Source organism: Panthera uncia, chromosome X (assembly GCF_023721935.1).
Source record: "Panthera uncia isolate 11264 chromosome X, Puncia_PCG_1.0, whole genome shotgun sequence".
NCBI classification, from domain to species: Eukaryota; Metazoa; Chordata; class Mammalia; order Carnivora; family Felidae; genus Panthera; species Panthera uncia.
The window spans coordinates 15,213,610-15,235,065 of record NC_064817.1 but is presented as its reverse complement, the minus strand read 5'-3'; the positions used below and the strand labels follow the sequence as shown (position 1 = coordinate 15,235,065).

The following is a 21,456-nucleotide window of genomic DNA, read 5'->3' as shown; positions in this document are numbered from 1 at the left end:
GCAGAGAGAGACAGGGAGACACAGAATCTGAAGCAGGCTCCAGGCTCTGAGCTGTCAGCACAGAGCCCGACGCGGGACTTGAACTCACAAACTGGGAGATCATGACCTGAGCTGAAGTCGGGCGCTTAACCAACTGAACCACCCAGGTGCCCCAGAGTACATGCGTTTTTAATATTGCATGTGACAAAGTAGGAAATGCTACATAAAGCACTTCTGCATACTGTGAATGAAGTGTAACCATTGTCTCAAGGAAAAATACTTGGGTGATTGAGTTGTAAGCTAAATTGTCCACTGTTTTTCATGGAACACTATTTTTACTTGAACAAGTGACAAACTGGTTATTGCAGCTTGTGTTTGTGGTTAACATTTCCTCAGATGAATGAGATGAGGCTATTGCCTCCAGGAAAACAACTGGCAACATTTGTTGGTGTTGATAAGATTTAAGCTTTCAAGCAAAAAATTAAAGAGTTTGGAAAAACTAGTTATCAGTAGCTTGGCAACTCACAGTAGAGATTTCTTAAGAGATTAGTGAATGGTATTAATGAATGGCTTTTTAATATTGTAGAATGAAATGTGTTGACGTTTGAAAGATCTTCACAGCTGAATCAACCAATATTTTCTAAATGATGGGTGGATTTTAATGTAATAGATCATTGATTCAGTGTTAGATTCCACATTGCAGCTAACCTTGTAGAAATTACCATTTGCCAAGATTGGGTGGTAACAAAGAAGAACATACACAGTTATCTGATGAGGCTATTGGAATGTTTCTCCCCTTTCCATCTGCATACCTCTGAAGCCAGATTTTCTTTATATGCTTTAACGAAAACCACATCCTACAACACGTTGAATACAGAAGCAGATCTGAGACTATCAAGCAAAACAGTGATAGAATTGCAAAAATGTGAAACAGTGCCACTCTAGTCAATAAATTTTTTGTTTTAGTTTTCAATGAGTTTAGTATTGAATTAATACTTTTTTTTTTTCTTTCCTTTCGGGGCGCCTGGGTTGCTCAGTTGGTTAAGCGTCCAACTTCAGCTTGGGTCATGATCTCACAGTTCGTGAGTTCAAGCCCCACATCAGGCTCTCTGCTGACAGCTCAGAGCCTGGAGCCTGCTTCGGATTTTGTCTGTCTGTCTGTCTGTCTGTCTCTCTCTGCCTCTCCCCCATTCATGATCTGTCTCAAAAAATAAACATTAAAAAATTAATTTTCTAGAATTTATATTCATGGGTATAACCTACAAGTGAACCTGTCATTTCAAGGAAAACTGACAAGTGTTTATTGCCAGTATTACATTTCTGCTATCAAGTAAAAAGAGTTGGAAAACTTGGGCGCCTGGCTGTCTCAGTCTGTAGAGTATGCCACTCTTGATCTAAGGGTTGTGAGTTCAAGCCCCAGGTTGGGTGTAGAGCTTTAAGTTTTGGAAAATATAACATCCAGCACTGTTAGCAGATAGAAAAGGTTTTTTGGAGTCTCTGTTTTAAGTGTAAGGATAAGGGTTGGTGAACTTTCTCTAGAGGACCAGATAGTAAATAATTTAGGGTTCATAGGGCCTCTGTTACAACTACTCACTTCTGCCATTGTAGCGGAAAAGCAGCTGTAGACAACACATAAATGAGTGTGTCTATAGTCCAATAAAACTTCAACAGAAATACGTGGCAGGCTACGTTTGACCCATATGCATGGACTGTAGTTTGCCAACCTCTGATGTAAGGGTTTCAGACAAAAAATTTGAGAACCGCAGTAGACTAGCAACTAGATGGTATAGTAGGTTTTAAGATACCGTTCAAGTATAACTAGGTTTTTAGGAAGTTAGTCTAATGTAAAAAGCCCAGCAAACTTTTTTTTTTTAACACATGGCTTAGAGACTTTGTAGATATGACATGCTATAAAAATGCCAATTCTCCCCCAAATTTGTCTGATTTCAATATAATTCCAATTAATATTCCATCATGATGGGGGAGTGTGGAAAAACTAATTCTAAGATAATTTCATATGGAAATCGTGAATTTCTAAGACAATTCTAAAAACCAGAAAGAGAACCCCTTTGTCAAATACAAAGTCACGCCATCGTAACATACAGTGACAAAAATATGAGAACAGAGAGCTCAGAACCAAGTCCGTGTATATGTGAGAATTTGATATATGATAAAAGTGGTTTTGAAATCTGGGGAAAGGATAGATTAATGGATGTGCTGAGAAGCTACGCTTTACAGAGAAAACTAAATAAGGATTCATCTTACACCATAGACAAAATAAATTGCTTTAGAGGTTAATCTATAAAGTAATGGAAAGTATAGACTATCTTGGGGCAAGGGAAATACAAAACGCCTCTTTGATCTTTGTTATTTCCTTCTGCTAACTATGGATGGCTGTGTTTTGAGTTAATCCCTTTACTCCTTGACTCCCATCTATCTCCACTGAGGTTGAAGGGCTGCAACAAACATCCCACAATTTGGCCTTTTATAGCTGCAGTTAAAAAAAAAATACCTCAAAGTACAGACCTTAAGGTGAAAAATTGATAGGTTTTATTTTTTTAGACATGGGAAAGGTTAGATCAAGAACTGATAGATGCTAAATCTTGGGAAATTTTGACAAGGAGTAGCGTATTTGCATGGCTTTATGGTGTCTCCCCCACAGATTGCCTATTAGTTTCAAGAGAAAAATAGTACTTCTTCAGTGGAGAAACTGGCAGTCAAGTAAGTAAAATAATTGTTATCTGTGTTACATTTACTGAAGTTGATAACTGATGTTGTGTAAGAATATTCTTACTAGGAAATACACATTGAAGTATTAAGGGTTTGTAAAGGGCCATGCATATATATGCAACTTTCAAAAACAGTTGAGGGTAAAAAGATAAATAGCACAAATGATAAATGGAGTAAAATGTTAACCATAGGTGAATCTGAGTAAAGGGTATATGAGCGTTCTTTGTAAACTCACAACTTTTCTTTAATAAGTTTGAGATTATTTCCATATAAGAAGGTTTTTAAATGGATGGATTTTGGCATAAGGAATTTTGCTAATCTCAGAAAAGGTTAATTGAGTAGTGTGAATTTGCAACATTTAAACCTACAAGGAATTATCTAGAATATGAGAACTCCTGAAAATCAACAGGAAAAAGACAAGCAACCCAATAAAAAGATGGACAAGCATTGAATATGCAAGTTAAGAGTTAGGAAGAGTGAGCCAGGGGCACCTGGGTGGCTCAGTTGGTTAAGTGTCCGACTTTGGCTCAGGTCATGATCTCACGGTTCCTGGGTTTGAGCCCTGCGTTGGGCTGTGTGCTGACAGCTCAGAGCCTGGAGCCTGCCTTGAATTCTGTGTCTCCCTCTCTCTCTGCCCCTCCCCTGCTTACTAACTTTGGTGCTCTCTCGCTCTCTCAAAAATAAAAACATTAAGAAAAATTTTTTAAGAAGAGTGAGCCAGGGGGTGCCTGGGTGGTTCAGTCGGTTATGCCGCAGACTTCGGCTCAGGTCATGATCTCAGGTTTGTGAGTTCAAGCCCGGCGTCGGGTCTGTGCTGACAGCTCAGAGCCTGGAGCCTGCTTCGAATTCCGTGTCTCCCTCTTTCTCTGGCCCTCCCCCATTCACACTCTGTCTCTCAAAAATAAATAAACATTAAAAAAAAAAAAGTGAGCCAGAATGAATGAATGCTCTATTTCTGGTTTGTATGCAGCTGCAATGGATAGATGTTGACAACAATTCCAAGCAAGGAGAAACAATGATAGCTGTTGTGCAATATCATTTATATAAATTAAAACCATGCATATCTTTACAACACTATATATTTGAATAGAGCTACAGAAGAAATAAACAGGAGGTGTCTGACTAGAATGGAAGTGGGAATAGAAAGTAGAAATAGAATAAAACTAGGATGAGGTGCCACTCTGACATGTCAGGCAAGAGCTCAAGAGTTGGATTGATTATGAACTACCCAAGGTCTGTAAGAAATAAAGAGAAAAGTGAAGATGGCTCCCATGCCCTACCTAATTAACTTGGCTTAATCTTACTTGGGTTAGAAACTATTTTCTTTACAGCCAGGGGACAAGCCCCCACCTGCCCGCTTTCCTGCTCATTTGTGTCTAAAGTCCCCTTCTGCCTTTCTCATCACAGTCACTCCCTACTCCCAGCTCACCTTTGGGAGTGTCACCAACAAGTCCATCATATTTTTGTGCCACAAAGGGACTTCCAAGCTTTGAACTACGAATCCAGGTGCGGGTTCCTGAGAGTTTCAGCTGGGTGGGTTTTTTGTTGTTGTTTTTGTTAATTTACTTTTATTTTACAGAAAGAGAGGGAGTGAGCAGGGGAGAGGGACAGAGAATCCTCTCGCTCTGTCGAGCGGGTCTCAATCCAGAACTCTGGGTTCATGACCTGAGTGGAAATCAAGAGCTGGAGGCTCAACTGGCTGAGCCACCCAGGCGCCCCTAAAAAAATTGTATAATTTACATACTATAAAGTTCACCCATTTAAAATGTACAATTTTATGTTTTTTTAATATTACGGAGCTAACCATCACGTAATCTAATTCTTGAATCTTTTTATCATCCCCAGTAGAAACCCTGTACTCTTACTCAGCTTCATTCGGTTTTTTAATTACATTTATCTCTCCGCCAGGGTTGGGAGTAAAAAGCTCAGAGGGCTGGTCACTGTCCACCAGAGAAACGTGTAGCCTGGGGCCCCACTGAGATCGGTTATCACTTGGCAGGCCATACCTGGATAAACAACCTGGAAGCTTGAACTGGTGCTATGCAAAGATATATTTTTCAATATGTATGTTTTTGAAAAATGATAAATGCTCATGGCAAGGCTAAAAGGATGTCCGGGAGAACCCCATCACCACCACCACACACCCTTTCCAGACCTCTACTCCTGAGGCTACCATTTAACAGTTTGCCATGCGTCTTCCCACAGAAGTCCTTCTGGAAGAGATTTTCACCCCAGGAAAAAAGGAACCATAGAGTAGCTCTCTAAGTGGAATCCGCCAAGGAGTGAGCCAGGGAGTGAGGGCATGGCTGGAAGGCTGAGGTCCCTAAGACTACATGCCCCTGCCCTGCCTTGAAGGTCCTGTAGTCCTGCCTTGGGTGGCCGCACGCCTTGGCTGGGGTGAGGGAGAGTCTAGCACCGACCACCGGGGCATCTGGAGAACTGGAACCTAACTGTGCTTAGGGGAGGGTCCACAGGCGTCTGCACAAGTGGCATCTGCCTGAGGCCCTCATCAGGAACTGTTTCCAGAGCTGCAGCGTTTAGGATATATGTGTGTGGATGCCTAGTGTGTGTGAACATAGGGAGGTTGTGTGAGGATGTGTGTCCACCGTGTGTGAGAACACGTGCGTGCTGGGTGAGCAAGTGTGCACATGGTATGTATGCGCTGTTTTCACTTTGTGAGGATGTGTGCACTGAGAAACTATCCTACGTGTATAACGCTTTGAGTGTGCGTACCGTGTGGGGACGTGTGTTTACATCGGTGTGTGCACGCTACGTGTAAGCAGCGTATGAGGACTATGTACACACCGGGTGTGCTTGCGCGCTGAGTGAAGACCGGTGTGCACGTCGAACGTGCGCGCGGTATGTGCGCGTGCTGTGAGAACTAGTGCACACGTTGCATGTGCATGCCGCGTGCTTGTGTTGTGTGAGGGTCAGTGTGCCCCTCGCTTGTGCACGCGGTGCGCGTGCGCGGCGTGAGAAACGGTGCGCACTTCGCACGTGCACGCCGAGTGCGCAAGCTGTGTGAGAAGGACGCGTGCGCGTGCGGACGCGCGCGGGTCCGGTGCGGCGCGGCGGCTGGGGCAGTGCGTCTGTGTGGTTCGCGCGTCCCTATGGAGCGCGGCGGTGGTTGCGGGGCTGGAGCGGGGACCGAGGGGGCTGCGCGGGGATCCCCTCTCCCTGGGAAGATGGCCGAGTCGGGTGCGGTGCGGACCTCGCCGCCCAACCACCGGCCTTCAGGTAGGGCCCCTGGGGTGCGGCGGACGCGTGGGGGCTTTCAGGTCCCCCCAGGGGCGGGGCGGACCCGCCGTGGGCCGCGCAGGGTAGCGGCTCTGGAGCGCGCGGGGCGGGGACGCAGCGCGGTGCTGGGCTAAACGCCCTTCCCCCGGCTCCAGGTCGACTGGGTGCGGTACCCAGGGCCGCGTCGCTCGAGGTGCCAGTGGCAGGGTCCCCTCTCAGGTGGCCTGAGTGAGTGAGTGAGTGCATTCGGGGGTGGCTTAAGGTGGGTGGCAAGTATGTTTGCTGTGGGAAGCCTGGATGCCTCGCGGAGCAGCCGGCGTGGGGGGCGGGGGGCACTGGGGCAGGCCGAGCGGGCTCCGGGGGGTCTCCGGGGCCTGCGCGCCCGCCCACTGTGCGTCTTGGGAAATGCGCGCGAGCGGCAGCTGCAGCCCGCCGCGAAGGTGGCCGGCTTTCGTGCTTCGCGGCATCCCGGGGGCAGAACCGGTACGTCACCCACCGGCAGGCGGCGAACGGAGCGCGAGCCCCAGGCCGGTTTCCCCTGGCACCCGCGGGCGCTCCCGCAGGCCTCGGGTGCGTTGCCCAGGGGTCTGGTGGGGCCGCAGGCCCCCTCAAGTGGCAGTGCGACCACTGCATCTCCCAGCCCGCGAGGCTGCAACTGCTAGGAGCTGTGGACGGCTGGTCTCCGGACTGGCTGCCCCAAAATGAGCGAAGCAGGGGGAGATTTTGAGGACATTTGGTAGAATTTTAGATAAGCAGGTCTCATGTCTTCTGACGTTCTTTGAAGTGGTTGCAGGTAGTGCGGGGGTGTAAGCAACGTGGAAACCGATTTCATGCTGTTTTTTCCTGGCAACACCTTTTTTTTTTTTTTAAGTTAATGTGACCTATTTTTAAAACATCTTTTTTACTGTAGTAGAACATGCATACCACAAAAGCGCACAGATAGTAAGTATGTGGCTAGAAGAATTATCACATAGTGAAGATATGAGTATTTTTTATGAGGTGAACCAAGGAAGGCAAAGAAGTCAAGGGAAATGTTCTTTAGTCACTTAAAACATGCTTTTCATGGTGGGTGGGAGATATTTTCTGATTGGGCCTTCATTTGCATCATTCACAGAAGGTGGTGGCTTAAATCTTCCCCAATTTGCGTTTTCAACATGCATTTTTTAAAGGCAGAATTTAACAAATATCACAGGTTAGTGTTATAAATACTATAAATATGTATACTTCTGTTTTCATCCTTTTTGCTTAATTTGAGAAACTCAGATGTGTCTGCTAGGGAAGCACCCACAACCCACCAACCCACCTACCCATCAGAATCAGCCTTGGGGGAGGGAGACCTAGTGGAAGAAAATATTGGAAAGGTTGTGGAAGCTCACAGTTTAAATTGGGAATTTAAATAATAGGTTATTTCCATGTTTTAAAGGCACGGAAATGCTATGGTTGTGCTTGCAATTTATCTGTGGGATTTAAATTTTTTGAAGGAACTTAGTAAGGAGGCATTCTTACTAAGTTCTAGTAGGAAACTTTATTATAGAACTATTTTAATGCACTCTCTACTGATATTAAGATTAGCTTAAAGCTGTTTCCCTTTATTTGGAATTGGAACCATGGAGAAAAGACGTGTGAAGGTTTAAAATATTACACTTACATGTATTACGGTGGTTGTGGAAAAATTGTGGAGTGTATCATTTAGGTACCAGGTAGTACGATGGTTTGCTCTTTCGAAGGCTTGGTGAGGCTAGGTACTTAGAAAAATAATGTCATCCTCAGAAAAATCTTGATTGTTGAGGTTTTATTATAATCCATCCTGGATACAGATCATTCTTGGTTGCCCGGAGGCCTCATCATTTGGGATCCATTCCTAATGAGATTCAACTTGCACATTTGGGGGTTATGAGTTGGTGAGTGGTTTTCCTAGGAGCTGTTGTAGAAGGTGGCACAGGAATACCTCTGGTTGTTTCTTTCAATGATAGGTTCTTCCAAAATTGAAATCCTATGTGTGTTCCCATTATCCATCAGTGATGCTTTCTTTCTTTCCTTTTGTTTACTGCCAGGATGAAAGTCACCAAATAAACGGTTCCTTCTAGTTGCTTGTGTTATATGTACCATATAACTAACGACGAGCAAGCGCCTGTTGCTTGGATCTGCTTAAATACCTTTAGCCAGCAGATAGAATCACTGGATCTCAGCTGTCAGACTGCTTCAGTGTCACACAGGGTCTGTGCTTCGCTCAGCCTGAACTGCCCCCCTTTTCTCTTTTCCCTTTCCAGGATTCCCCTTCTCTAGGCTCCTCTCCCTGAGAATTAAGGAACTTCCTCTTGTCTGTGCCTGCAGCATCTCCAGTGAAGCACTCTTATTCTGCCTGTGTTACATTAACCTTCCAGTTCCTCTCAGCAGATGTTCTTTGAGTGCCCACTGTAAGCAGGACCTGGTGCTGGTGGCTTCTGCCGTTGCTGAAGCTAAGGAGATTGAGTTCCAGAATGCCTGGGTGTGAATGCCACCTTGCCACTTTCCTGCGGTCTCAACTCAGGGAAGTCATTTGACATCTTTAGCTTCAGTTTTCTCATCTTTAAAATGGACTTAACAATACCTCTATGGGGAGATAGAAGCAGTGCTCTGAGGACGAAGGAACTAGTATCTGTAAAGCAGTGCCTGACACACGTACGTACTCAAGCTAGTTAGCAGTTATTTCCCATTATATCATTGCTTGAGAGCAAGGCCCGGATCTAGGTTATAGGTGCCTCTTTCAGTGCCACCTGGTACAGAGGATGGCTGCATGGTCATGCTACCCCTTTTCAGAGTTTCTGCACGCAGTAGATCTATAACTGATGTTTAACAATTGCATTATGCTAGAAATAGCTATACTGGGTTGAGAGCTCAGTAAATATTCATGAGTTAGATTAAAGAAGTGTGTTGGTGGGGTTTGTGATAGTGGATTTTTTTTAAGATTTTATTTTTAAGTAATCTCTATACCCAACAGGGGCCTTGAACTCATAACCCCGAGATCAAGAGTCACATGCTCTACTGACTAAGCCAGCCAGGCGCCCCGTCATAGTGGAGTTACGGAGCATATTTTCTAAGGGCCCGTTGAGTTTTCTGGTGCATTTGATTGGTGAATATTGTTTATTGAGTTGAACTCGTTTGCCCACTGTTCCTTAATAAAGAGAGCATTGCTGTGAGGAAAGATGAGGTTCCTCATTGTCCTTCCACTTGCATATCTTCCATTTCCTGCCCTACATCGGGATAAAGTTAGGGTGCAGAACTCATCCACCTCTGAGGTCGGTCAATGAAGGCCTTAATCTCCTTTCCTGTCAGGAAGCATTTTTGCTTAAGAAGTTTTCCTCTTTTTAAAAGCCCCATGATTAGCAGAGCTCAGGTTGTGGCTTAAGCCAAAGGGAGACAGGTATGAGTGAGCTACACAGCTTTCAAGCAGTCATGCCACATGATCCTTTGGAATGGCAGAGTCTGTCCCCAGGGTAAACAGCTCCTAGCTGGCACTGGGTTCATTCGCTATCTGAAAATACCTGATTTTCCTCTTTTTGAAAAAAATTTTTTAAAAAATGTTTCATTTATTTTTGAGAGATCGTGAGCAGAAGCTGGGGAGGGACAGAGAGAGGGGAACGGAAGATCTGAAGCGGGCTCTCAGCTGATAGCAGCAAGCCCCATGCGGGGCTTGAACTCACAAACTGTGACATCATGACCTGAGAAGATGTCGGATGTTCAACCAGCTGAACCCCCCAGCTACCCCTGCTTTTCCTTTTAATCCCAAATAGGCTGGCATCTTTCAGCCCCATACAACCCTATAGAATGCTTCTTGGTCTTTTGTCATTTACACCCTCTTCATTTTACCCTCCTCTTTACTATGCAGTAATAACTTCAGTGAGACAACATTAATATACTATACATTCACCCATTTAAAATGCACAATTTGGGGCACCTGGGTGGCTCAGTCCATTAGGCATCCAACTTCAGCTCAGGTCACGATCTTACAGTTCCTGAGTTCAAGGCCCGCGTCCGGCTCTGTGCTGACAGCTCGGAGCCTGGAGCCTGTTTCGGATTCTGTCTCCTTCTCTCTCTGCCCCTCCCCTGCTTGCACTCTGTCTGCCTGTCTCTCTCTCTCTCTCTCCCTCCCAAAAATAAATAAACATTAAAAAAAATTAAAATGCACAATTCACTGGTTTTCAGTATTTTCACAAAGTTGTGCACCCATTACCACAATCAATTTTAGAACATTTTCATCATTCCGCAGAGAAGCCCCATAACAATTAGCAGTCATTCCATATTATCCCTTGCCACCTGCTTCCTAAGCACTGGCAGCCACCCATCTACCCTGTCTCTGTAGAGACCTCTAGGGTTCTGCCGTGGTGGTCTTCAGCCTTTGGAGCATACATATGTTCTTGCCCAGCAGTTCATGGGTAGGTCTTCATGTATCAGAGTTTTAGAAATCATTATTCTGTACTGTCCATCTTTCAGGTGTCCAATACTTGATTTCACCACAAAGCCTTGCCTTTTGGCATTCTATGCATTCTACTTCCCGGGGCCTGAAAGGCAGCAGAACCTGTATGTAGCCTCCCAGACAGCCTGCAGTTACACACTGCGCATACGTGTGTTCATTTTAGCTCCTCAGATGGTAACAGCTGGCAATTGTTGAGCAACTTCTGTGCCAAGCACCATTATAAGCACTTGTCATACCTTATTTTACTTTATTCCTCACATCCACTCTTTATACTTTTGTTTCCTGTTTTTTTTTATCCTCATTTTAGAGATGTTTAAATTCTCTATTGGTATGTAACAAACCGCTCCAAACTTACTATTTCTCATGATTCTGGAGGTTAGTTGGACTCATTTGAGTGGTTCTGTTCTGTGTGGCGTCAGCGGGAGTCACAGTCAGCTGAGAGTTCGCTTGGGCTTGAAGTGTCCAACATGGTCTGTCATGGGCCAGGTGTCTAATCACAGGGAGTCTTTCCTGGACTTCTCACAGCAAAGCAGCTGTGTTTCAAGAGTGAGGAAGCAGAAGTTGCCAGTTGTCTTAAGGCCTGGGCTTGAAAGTCCCAGAATGTCCCTTTTGCTGCATCCAGTGGTTAAAGCAAGTCACAAGGCCAGCCCAGATTGAAGGGGAGGGGAAATAGACTCTACTTCTTGATGTGAGGAGTGGCAAGCGCCTACTGGTAGAGGAGGAATCTCCATTTTTGGAGATTCTCTACTGCAACAGGTAAGTACTTTGAATGTAAGAGAGGTTAAGTAATTTGCTCAAGGTCATATGGTAAGTGGCAAGCCACTATGTTTGACTCCAGAATTAAGTATTCTTAACCTTCATGCCATTGTGCCTTTCCAGATAGATTATAACAAACTCCTTTAGCACATGGACCGTGCCTCTCACATCTTCTGCACCCCTCTTGAGATCTACCTCAGTGCTATTGGTCCATATTTTTTTAAGGCTTTTGTGTGCCTTTTCCTTGGTACACAAGTTTTCTCCCCAGTGGTAATGAGAACCCACATTTCTTAGAATTTTAGTAAAAATTTTATTAGTTAAAATGCTTAGAGGAGGAGAGGTTCCATTTAACAGGATTTCTAGTTCCCCAGGTATTAACTCCCCACTCTTCCTGTGCCGGCCTTTATTGTAGGGCTCTGGAATATCTCCTTAGTATACTTCTATTTGGACACTGTTGGGTGTTACTTAGGATTGCAGTTCTTTGGTCATCACTCTGGAAGGCCCATGGAAGATTCTCTTATACTCTAAGCCAGTGTATCTCTAACTAATTTTGGCAACCAGTTTGGTTGGGTTTTTTTTTCCTAATTTCCAATCTGTTATTGACTAATATCTTGGTAAAATACAATAAAAAAGATTTACTAGAAAAATTAAAAAAAAACATGGAAAATACAACTCCTGATTTTTAATATTAGATTAGATATTAGATTCCAAGACGTCAGTGGATATTAGATTACACTGTCACATTGCTCTAAATGTGTCTAAATGCATGCTCTCAATTTATGTCCTTATTGTGAGTGATGACAAACAGTAGGAAGACTGGCACCGGTCCACAGGCCACGCTCAGTAGCTCTGCCCTGGGCCAGCATTTCCTAAAGGGTATGGTACACAAGAGGATTTTAGGTTACTTGTGGATAAATTTATCTTTTCAATTTTAGGCTAATAGTTCTGTGGATTTTAAAAACTTTATTGTAAAAATGCAACTAGTACATCAAACTCTAAATCAAACTGTAATTTCATGAATATTTTCAGAATGAGTAGAAAATGAAAACTTATTTTAAAGAAAAATACTAAGTAGTATAGGTTGATGCTGGTTAATACAAATAGAATGCTAGCCACACATGTAATCCTAAATTTTCTAATAGCTACATTTAAACAAGTAAAAATAAACAGGTGAAATTAATATAAAACAATTTATTTAACCCAGTATAACCAAAATATGATCATTTCAACATGTAATTAATATAAAGAATTATTAATAGGAAATTTCACAATCTGTTCTTTGCACTGAGTCTTCCAAAACCAGTATATATTATGTACTTCCAGGACATCTTCATTTGAACTAGTCACATTTCAAGTGCTCAGTAAGCAACTTTGGTTAGTTGCTAGCATATTAGACAGCAGTCACTGATGTCGAACATTTCCATCATGGCAGAAAGTTCTTTTGGTCTAGGAATGAGACCACAGTCCCATAGGGCATGGCGGTATTGAGTGCTGTGGAGGGTGGTATGAAGAGCAGAATATGTGCTGTGGTATTCAGTCCAGCAGGGGAGGGCTTAGTGGAAATGGAAAGATACTTTGATACAAATGGTCTCCCCTACAATGAGGCCAAACAGGCTTGATCCCCAGGCTCTTGAAGGAAGAAGTTGCTTTTGCATTCCCCAGTGTGGGCAAGATTGTCGTCATGGGGACTTGACAGGCTGTGGAAAGAGGGTAAGCTTGACTTTATGGTAATTGTTGAGCTGTTATCCATGGAAAGCGTGGTATAATATTGATAGAAAGGTGGGAGGAGACAGCAGTGTTAACCGGCTCAGGGTCTCCGAGGTTCAGTGCTGGGGTCAAGTGGGGAATCCTCTCTGCTGGGTGGGATTTGCTGAGCTGCATTGGGATGGGTTCTGTGAGGTCAGATCTGGTCATTTCCCCCCAGAGTTGGTATTGTACCTTCCTAGCACTTGTTTACAGAAACTGTTGATGAGCAACAAGTTCCTGCTGGTTCACAGGACAGACTCTGGGCACCACATTTTTGGGTAGTTCCAGTGAATTCTTGGGCTGGTCCCACCTCCTGTGTCCTGGGTTTGATTATGTGAGAAAGCTGGCACTGATTATAAAGGGACTTAGTTGGGCAGAGCCAGTTAGCCAGCATTCACTTGCAGGGCCTGTGGGACAAGTCCTTGCCCAGGCTGAGTTGTCTTTCTCCTGAGCAGTTGGTCTTTGTCTACCTTTGACACCAAGTCTTTAAGAATTAACTATTAGCTTAGCAAGTCTACCAGCGTGGAACCCCAGTTGCTGTGGTAGGTATATTGGATAAGCTTCCTTCTTGTTTTTTTTAAAATGTTTATTATTTTGAGGTGGCGGGTGGGGGGGGGCGGGGGCGGAGAGAACATGTGAGCAGAGGAGGGACAGAGAGAAGGAGAGAGAGAATCCCAAGCAGGCTACACACTGTCAACACAGAGCCCTATGTAACTTTCTTCTTAGCTCCATTTTTCTATCTTTACTCTTGTTTTTCTTTTTCTCACTCACTTTTTATATTTATTTCTGCTCTATTTTATATAAGCAGAAGGAGAAAGAGAAAGAGGGCATAAATGAATACCTGAAATTAATAAGTACAGAGCAGGAAATGCCCCTGTAGCTTGTGTCTTTTACCAGGCACCTAAAGCCCTTAATTAAGCAGTGCTTTGTACCCGTTTCACAACAGCACCTTAATATGTGCCCTTAACTTGAAACAACCATCTGAATTGTAAACTAGACAAAACAGGATTCTCTTGGACTTATTTTTTACCCCCTACCCCCAAGATTCCTGTCCTCTTTCATGAGCACCCAGGCATGCATTCTGCTTGCTAGAAGGAACCATCCTTGTGCATGGGAGTAGTGTGAGTTTTTGCTCTTTTCTATCTTAATTGTGTGTGTTGGGTTCTCTTGAGCCCCAGTGAAGGGTGACAGTTGGTGGTGAAATATTATGACAGCCTTCAGTAGAAGCTTTACTTCCACTTGGATAATTACCAATTATCCCCCCAGTGGAGGTATGTGTCATGAACAAAATTTAGGTGATCATTTTCATTAGTTAGGTAACCAATATTATTTAAGCTGTTTTAGTTACATCCTCAGACTAAAAACTCTCTTTACAAAACTACTGATTCTGATTGCAGTCTTATTACTGCAAAACATGTCTCTGCTCTCCTCTTTTTCCCTTCTCACCCACCTAAATTTCTATTTCATTTGATTTTGTTTTTGTCAGTCATGAATTATTTCTAAAGAATAATTGCTGCTTATTAATGGTCCATTAATTTCCACATATTCCTAATCTTCTGGAATGAGATTAGCTCTTTGTATAGAAGAACAGTTAAGAGAGCAGAATGTGGACTGTTTCACTGTACCCTGTTAGCTTTCATTTTTCTTCGTTATTTTTTTACTTCCTCTTAGTTTTGACTGAAGGACCTTTGATTGGTGCCTTTCTACTAAGGAGTGCTGAATGTCCTTTTTGATACCTAATTTCATCTTCATTAGTTAAAAATTAAAAGGATTCTTTCCACTTTGGTGTGTAAAGATGATTTCAGCGTGAATACCTCTTATAATCAGACCAATTCAAGCAGGAGATACCATGCATGAGGACCAGCGCTGTCTAATAGAAGTTTCCGGGAGGATGGAAATGTTCTATGTCTGTTCCATATGGTAGCCACCATTCATCATGTGGCTGTGGAGCCCTGAGGAACTGAGTTTTTAATTGTATTTGATTTTAGATAATTTAAATTTAATACATTTCTTAAGTTTAATTTATTTATTTTTAGAGAGAGAGGAGCATGAGCAGAGGAGGGACAGAGAGAGAAGAGAGAGACAATTCCAAGCAGGTTCCACACTGTCAGTGCAGAGCCCAGTGTGGGGCCCAGTCTTCCGAACCTTGAGATCATGACCTGAGCCGAAATCAAGAGTCAGACATGCAACTTACAGAGCTACCCAGGCACCCTTTTAATTTAAATTTAAATAGACACACATGGTAGTGACTCTTGAATTGGACTGTACAGTTAACAAACTGTTGACTAACCTTGCCAGATTAGGATCAGAAATTAGGAATAAGTTTTAGGCCTCAAACAAGTTAATTCAAACCCATCTATTCTTGGTTTCTCCTCTACAAGTTCTGATATTTGGCCCTTGTCATTCAGCCACTCTCAGATGTGCACAGGCCATCAAGAACAGAACCCAGCAGTTATCTCTGTTGTTCATATCAGATCTGTAGGTCCTTGATGGAATCTACTAGCCAAGACTTATGTCTGGCTCCTGGTGGCCCTGGGGTGTCCATGGTCAGCCAATTCCTCTCTGTCCCTGCCTCAGTTTTGGTTGCACAATTTGGTTGGAGGATAAATTGGATTGACTCACAAGGCATTACCAAACCATTTGATGAAACCATTAGCTGCACAGGATTTGGTTGGGCTGTGGGGAGAACTTTTCTAGTGACAGATTGGCAGAGACTGAAACTATTAGCCTAGGCCAGAGAACCCTGTGGTGGAAGGTAAGGTTGGTGAGGGCATTTGGAGGGCATTGGGCACCACAGCCAAATGAGTCATGTTCCCTCTTCTTTAGGACATACTCACCAAAGCAGATAAGCCTCAGCTCTCTCATTCCAGCTTGTTGTTTACAAACCGTGGCCTCAGGTGTGGGCCCATGAGAAGACCTTAGTTGCTTGTCTGTGAGATGGTATGCTAGGAAATCCGACTGGTGCTTTCCAACTCTTGAGCTACTGTGATCCTCCACTGCTGGATCAGGAGGGAGGGGGTAGGGTAGTTTGGTTTTCACCCTTGTGTTATGAGGATCACCAGTCAAAAAGGCTTAGAGCCAACAGACTTACCAGCCTTCTCCTTTCCCTCCTCCATTACAACCAGGTAGGGAGTTCTGCCTCCTTCATCTCTTATGATCCCATTCCTATTGTCTGGGTCAAACCTGTCATCTGGGGCCTGACCATTATTACAAGAGCCTTGGGGGCGGGGGGTCTCTGTTCCTCTATCCAGGTCATCATCCTGTCATGGATCTATCTTGTGTCTCTCTTACTTAACTTCCTCTGACATCTGCCTAGCGTGTGTACAGTCCAAACTGCTGATAGGGTTTCCCAGACATGTTGGGATGGGGCTCCCACTTATCACTCCAGCCCTTCTCTCTGGCCAGTGACCACCTGCAGCTTGTAGTATCCAGCACACTCTATACACGCTTGCTCCTCCCTGCCCATGGGCATGCTCTTCCAGTGCCCAGAATTCCCTTCCTCTCTCTATCTGCCATTCATCCTTGAGTATTTGGCCCACACCTCACCTCTTCCCTGAAGCCTGATTCTTCCCTGAAGAAATGGATTTTTCTTTTCCATTGCCATTACATTCTTGACAATGCTAATGCAGGTGAATCAGATCACATGCAAATAAACTTGGGACTGGCATTTGGAAACTAAAGTACATACATCTTAAGCATACAGTGTGATGAATGTTTGCTTATGCACCTGTGTAACCACCCAAATCAAAAAACAATATTTCCAGCACCCAGAAAGCTTCTTCCCGCGTCTTCCTAGGCATTAGCACCCCCCCCAGAGGTAACCATTGTTCTCACCTCTTTTCACTGTAGTTTAGTTTTCTTGTTTTTGAACTTTATTAAAATGGATTCATGTAGCATGTCATTTTTATTGTGGCAAAATATACATAACATAAAACTCACTATTTTAGCAGTTTTTTAATTTGCTTAAGATTTTTTTAATGTTTATTTCTGAGAGAGAGAAAACAGAACGGGAGTGGGGGAGGGGCAGAGAGAGAGGATGACACAGAATCCGAAGCAGGCTCCAGTCTCTGAGCTGTCAGCACAGAGCCCGATGTGGGGCTTGAACTCAGAAACCATCAGATCATGACCTGAACCGAAGTCAGTGCTCAACTGACTCAGCCACTCAGGCACCCCAAGTTGTTTTTTTTTTTTAATTCAAATTTGAGTTAGTTAACCTACAATGTAGTCTCGGCTTCAGGAGTAGAACCCAGTGATTCATCCCTTACATATGATATCCAGTGCTCATCACAACAAGTGCCCTCCTTAATGCCCATCACCCATTGAACCCATCCCCCCACTTCCCCTCCAGGAACCCTCAGTTTACTCTCTGTATTTAAGAATCTGCTATGGTTTGCTTCCCTCTCTTTTTTATCTTATTTTTCCTTCCCTTCCCCTATGGTCATCTGTTAAGTTTCTTAAATTCCACCTATGAGTGAAATCATATGATTTCTGTCTTTCTCTGACTGATTTCACTTAGCATAATACCCTCCAGTTCCATCCACGTTGTTGTTGTAAATGGCAAGATTTCATTCTTTTTCATCGCCATTGTGTATATATACCACATCTTCTTTATCCATTCATCAGTTGATGGACATTTGGGCTCTTCCCATGATTTGGCTATTGTTGATAACCGCTGTATTTTAGCAGTTTTTATGTTCATTGGCATTAAGGATATTCACATTGTTGTGCACCCATCACTGCCATCCATCTCCAGGAACTTTTCATCAAGTATATACTTTTTTGTGTGTGTTTTTTTTTTCACTCAGTGTTATAAGATTCACCCGTGTTGTAGATATCAGCAGTTTATTTCTTTTTATTTCTGAGTAGTATTCCATAGTGTGACTGTACTATAGTTTGTTTTGTCCTTTCTCTTGTTAATGGACAGTCGGGCTTTTTCCAGCTTTTTATTCTTTTGACTAAAACTACTGTGAACCTACCGGTACCCATCTCTTGGTGCCCATACAAATGCATTTCCTTTAATTTTTTGTTTAACATTTATTTATTTTTGAGAGACAGAGGCAGAGCATGAGCAGGGGAGGGGGAGAGAGAGACACACACAGAATCCAAAGGAGGCTCCAGGCTCTGAGCTCTTTGTTAGCATAGAGCCCGACATGGGGCCTGAACTCACAAACCGCAAGACCATGACCTGAGCTGAAGTCAGACGTTCAACCGACTGAGCCACCCAGGCACCCCCATACAAATGCATTTCTATTGCTTATATACCTAGGAGTAGAATTGCTGGGTCGTAAGGTAGGCATATGTTCAGCTTTAGCAGACAGTGCCAAATTGTTTTCCAAACAGTTGGAAGTAGTTTCCTATTGTGGTTATAACAATTTATCACAAATGTAATGGCTTGTAGAAACATGAATTTATTATCTTATAATTCTGGAAGTCAGAAGTCCTAAAATATGTGTCACTAGAACCTTTCTGGAGGCTTCAGGGCAAGAACCCATTTCCTTGCCTTCTACAGCTTCTAGAAGCTGTCTGCATTCTTTGGCTTGTGACTCCTTCCTCTGTCATCAGGGCCAGCAGCATAGCATCTTCCAATATCCCTCTCCAACTTCTGGTTCCATTGTCACATTTCCTCTCTCTCACCTTCACTCTCCTGCCTCCCTTGTGATTGCACTGGACCCACCTGGAAAATCCTGGCTAATCTCTCCATCTCCAGAGCCTTAACCTAATCACATCTGCAAAGGCCTATTTGTTAAATAAGGCAACATTTTCACAGATTCCAGGGATTAGAAGTGGACACCTCAACAGGGATGAGGGGGAGGGCATTATTCTGCCTACATGGTAGAATGGTACATGGGTGTACTATTTTACGTTCCCATCAGTAAAGCATGATCCTCCACATCTTTGTCAGCACTTGGTATTGCCAGTCTTTTTAATTTTAGCCATTCTGGTTTGAATGTGGGGTACATCCACAGCTACCACCTCCAGGCAGTGTGTCCTCCTTTGCTCTGGTACAGCTTTCTTGCAGCTTATCCATATTTAAATATTTGTTTACGTGCTTCTGTCTTGGCCAAACCACACATCCTTCATGAGGCAGGTAGTAGCTGGTTCAATAAATCCTCCTTGGATGATAAATGACAGAGGGCATTTTTCAACAGAAGTGAGCAGAGCTAAAGATGTAAATGAAAGCCTGCGCATATAGTCCCATCTCTGGCTTGAAGTAGGGTTTCTCCCAAATGAAAAATAGGACCGGAGCAAAGAACCTGGTTTCTAGCTTCTGCATGCTGTTGTCTTTCCCAAGATAGTTAATCTATAAGTCAGTAATGCTCTAGAAGGAGATGTAGACTTCAACTCCTGAGGGCGTTGGTTGGACATGACTTCACCTTATATGTAAATGAGAGGAGAGTGCAGTTCTGGCAGGCAGGCTTCTGGAGAGTCTGATCTTGGACCTTTTACAGCATCTGAAGTTTTTTCCTTTTCCCTAGATTCTGCTCCAGTATAGCAACACACTGCAGCTTCTGGCTTGCAGAAGGAAGGACTAGAAGGTGAGTAGGGTTTCTCGATTGCAAGGAATGTAGCGTGTGTAGACTTAAACCCACTTTGAAGACTTGAGGCTGGAATTTCTGAGGAAGGTGAAGCCAGAGTAGAAAAGAATTTCGAATTCCCCCAGACACAGAGTGGTGGGCGCAAATGTCTTGGGACTAGAGAGAGAAACCTGGAAGAAGGAATTAGTATTAGACAAAAGGCAGACAGGATTGTGGCTTTCTTTAGGAACATCCTGATGTGAGTAACCACTTTCTGTGTTCTAGTTTGTTCCCTAGTCTACTTTGCTGGGCAAAACACCTGGTTTCATGAGGGCTATAAGGTTTCAAGGCCTCAATCTTATCTTTCCAGGCCACTGAGGTGTTGGCAGAATTCCTGCAGCTTGGCATTACTTTGACCCTCTGGGGTGTGGCATGTGTGAGAGAAACCTTGCCATCCCATGTGGCAGAGGACTTCTTTGGCCCTGAAGAGAAAACTTCTCTGTTCGACAAGACCTGGATGGTCAGTATATTTAGATCATAAAGGAGTTGGTCTTTTGAGAAAAATACTAGCTCAGTGTCCGAGTTACTATGTTGGGCTTATGCTGGGGTTATTGGTCCCCATTTAGACATGCTGACAATGTTACAGCTTTAGTGATTTGAGTAAGTACACACGTGATTCACAGGCTGATCTGCAGACAAGCCAGCTGTGGCAGAATGGAGGCATGCCTGGGCCTTGGGTGATGTGGCTGACACACACACCAGGAGGGTTGGGATAGGCTCAACAGGGCTGTGCCTATGTTTATAGTGTTCCAATGACTTCCTGGATGTTCTCTCTTTTCTACCTGGTGTATTCAAGTTGTGGAGAAGTCATATGTCTGTATTCCTGGCTTTTTGGAATTCTCCTTGTGGACTCCAGGTCTGGAGGGGATCTTGAGGGAGAATGTGGGGTGCTGCCGCCTGTAAGCAGGTGCATGTTAACTTTTTCTAGGACAGACAGTGGATTTTTGCTCCACATTCTCTGAGGCTGGCAGGGCACCCTTTACTTCCTAGGTCAAGAAGTCCTTTATGTTCATACAAGGCATCTCTCCTCTAAATGCCTCCCCTCTTGCTGTGTCCTTTGTGGACAGGCAGAACAACCACACAGCATCATTTTGACAAAACTTTCCAGTCTCCATAAAGAGACCTGGGACCTTCTGTGGGGCCCAGTTCCTTAACCTTCTTGACATGACTTTTTGTTTGGTGTTTACTCCTGTGGCATTGGTGTTTTCCTTCTCTCTTTGTACAAATTACTCGTAGAGTAGCCTTTTCACCTCTTTATTCAGTTAAGAATTTACTGATGAGATACCACCTCACACCTGTTAGGATGGCCATTGTCAAAAAAAAAAAAAAAAGACAAGTGCTGGTGAGAATGGAGAAATTGGAACACTTGTGCAGTGTTAATGGGAATGCAAAATGGTGCAGCTGTTATGAAAAACAGTATGAAGATTCCTCAAAAAAGTAAAATTAGAACTACACCATATGATCCAGCAATCCCACTTCTGGGTATTTATCCGAAAGAATTAAAATCAGGATCTTAGGGATATTAACACTGTTCACTGTGTAGAAGCAACCTAAATGTCTATGGGCAAATGAATGGATAAAGAAAATGTGGTATATATATATACAATGGAATATTATCTAGCCTTAAAAAAGAAGAAAATTCTGCAATATGTGACAACATGGATGGACCTTTGATGACATTATGAAATAAGCCAGTCTTGGAAAGGCAAATACTATATGATTCCAGATATATGAAATATCTAAGATAGACAAATTCATAGAATCAAAGAGTAGATTGGTATTTCCCAGGAGCTGGGGGCCGCAGGAAATGGGGAGTTACTAATCAATGGACACAAAGTTGCAGTTAAACAAGATGAATAAATTCTAGAGATCTGCTGTACAACATTGTACCCAGAGTCAGCAATATTATATTGTACATTTAAAAGTATATTGAGAATGTAGATCTCATGTTAAGTGTTCTTACCACAATGAAATTTA

General features: G+C 43.5%; 1 protein-coding gene across 1 annotated transcript in view; it reads left to right on the top strand.

The window, feature by feature from the left end:
• Positions 1–5,774: 5,774 nt before the first annotated feature.
• MAP7D2 (MAP7 domain containing 2) overlaps positions 5,775–21,456 on the top strand; it is a 113,292-nt gene continuing 97,610 nt past the window's right edge. Inside the window, exon 1 of the mRNA XM_049643566.1 lies at positions 5,775–5,946. Coding sequence (XP_049499523.1) covers positions 5,820–5,946 — 127 coding nt within the window. The 5' untranslated portion in view covers positions 5,775–5,819. The remainder of the gene's footprint in view (positions 5,947–21,456) is intronic.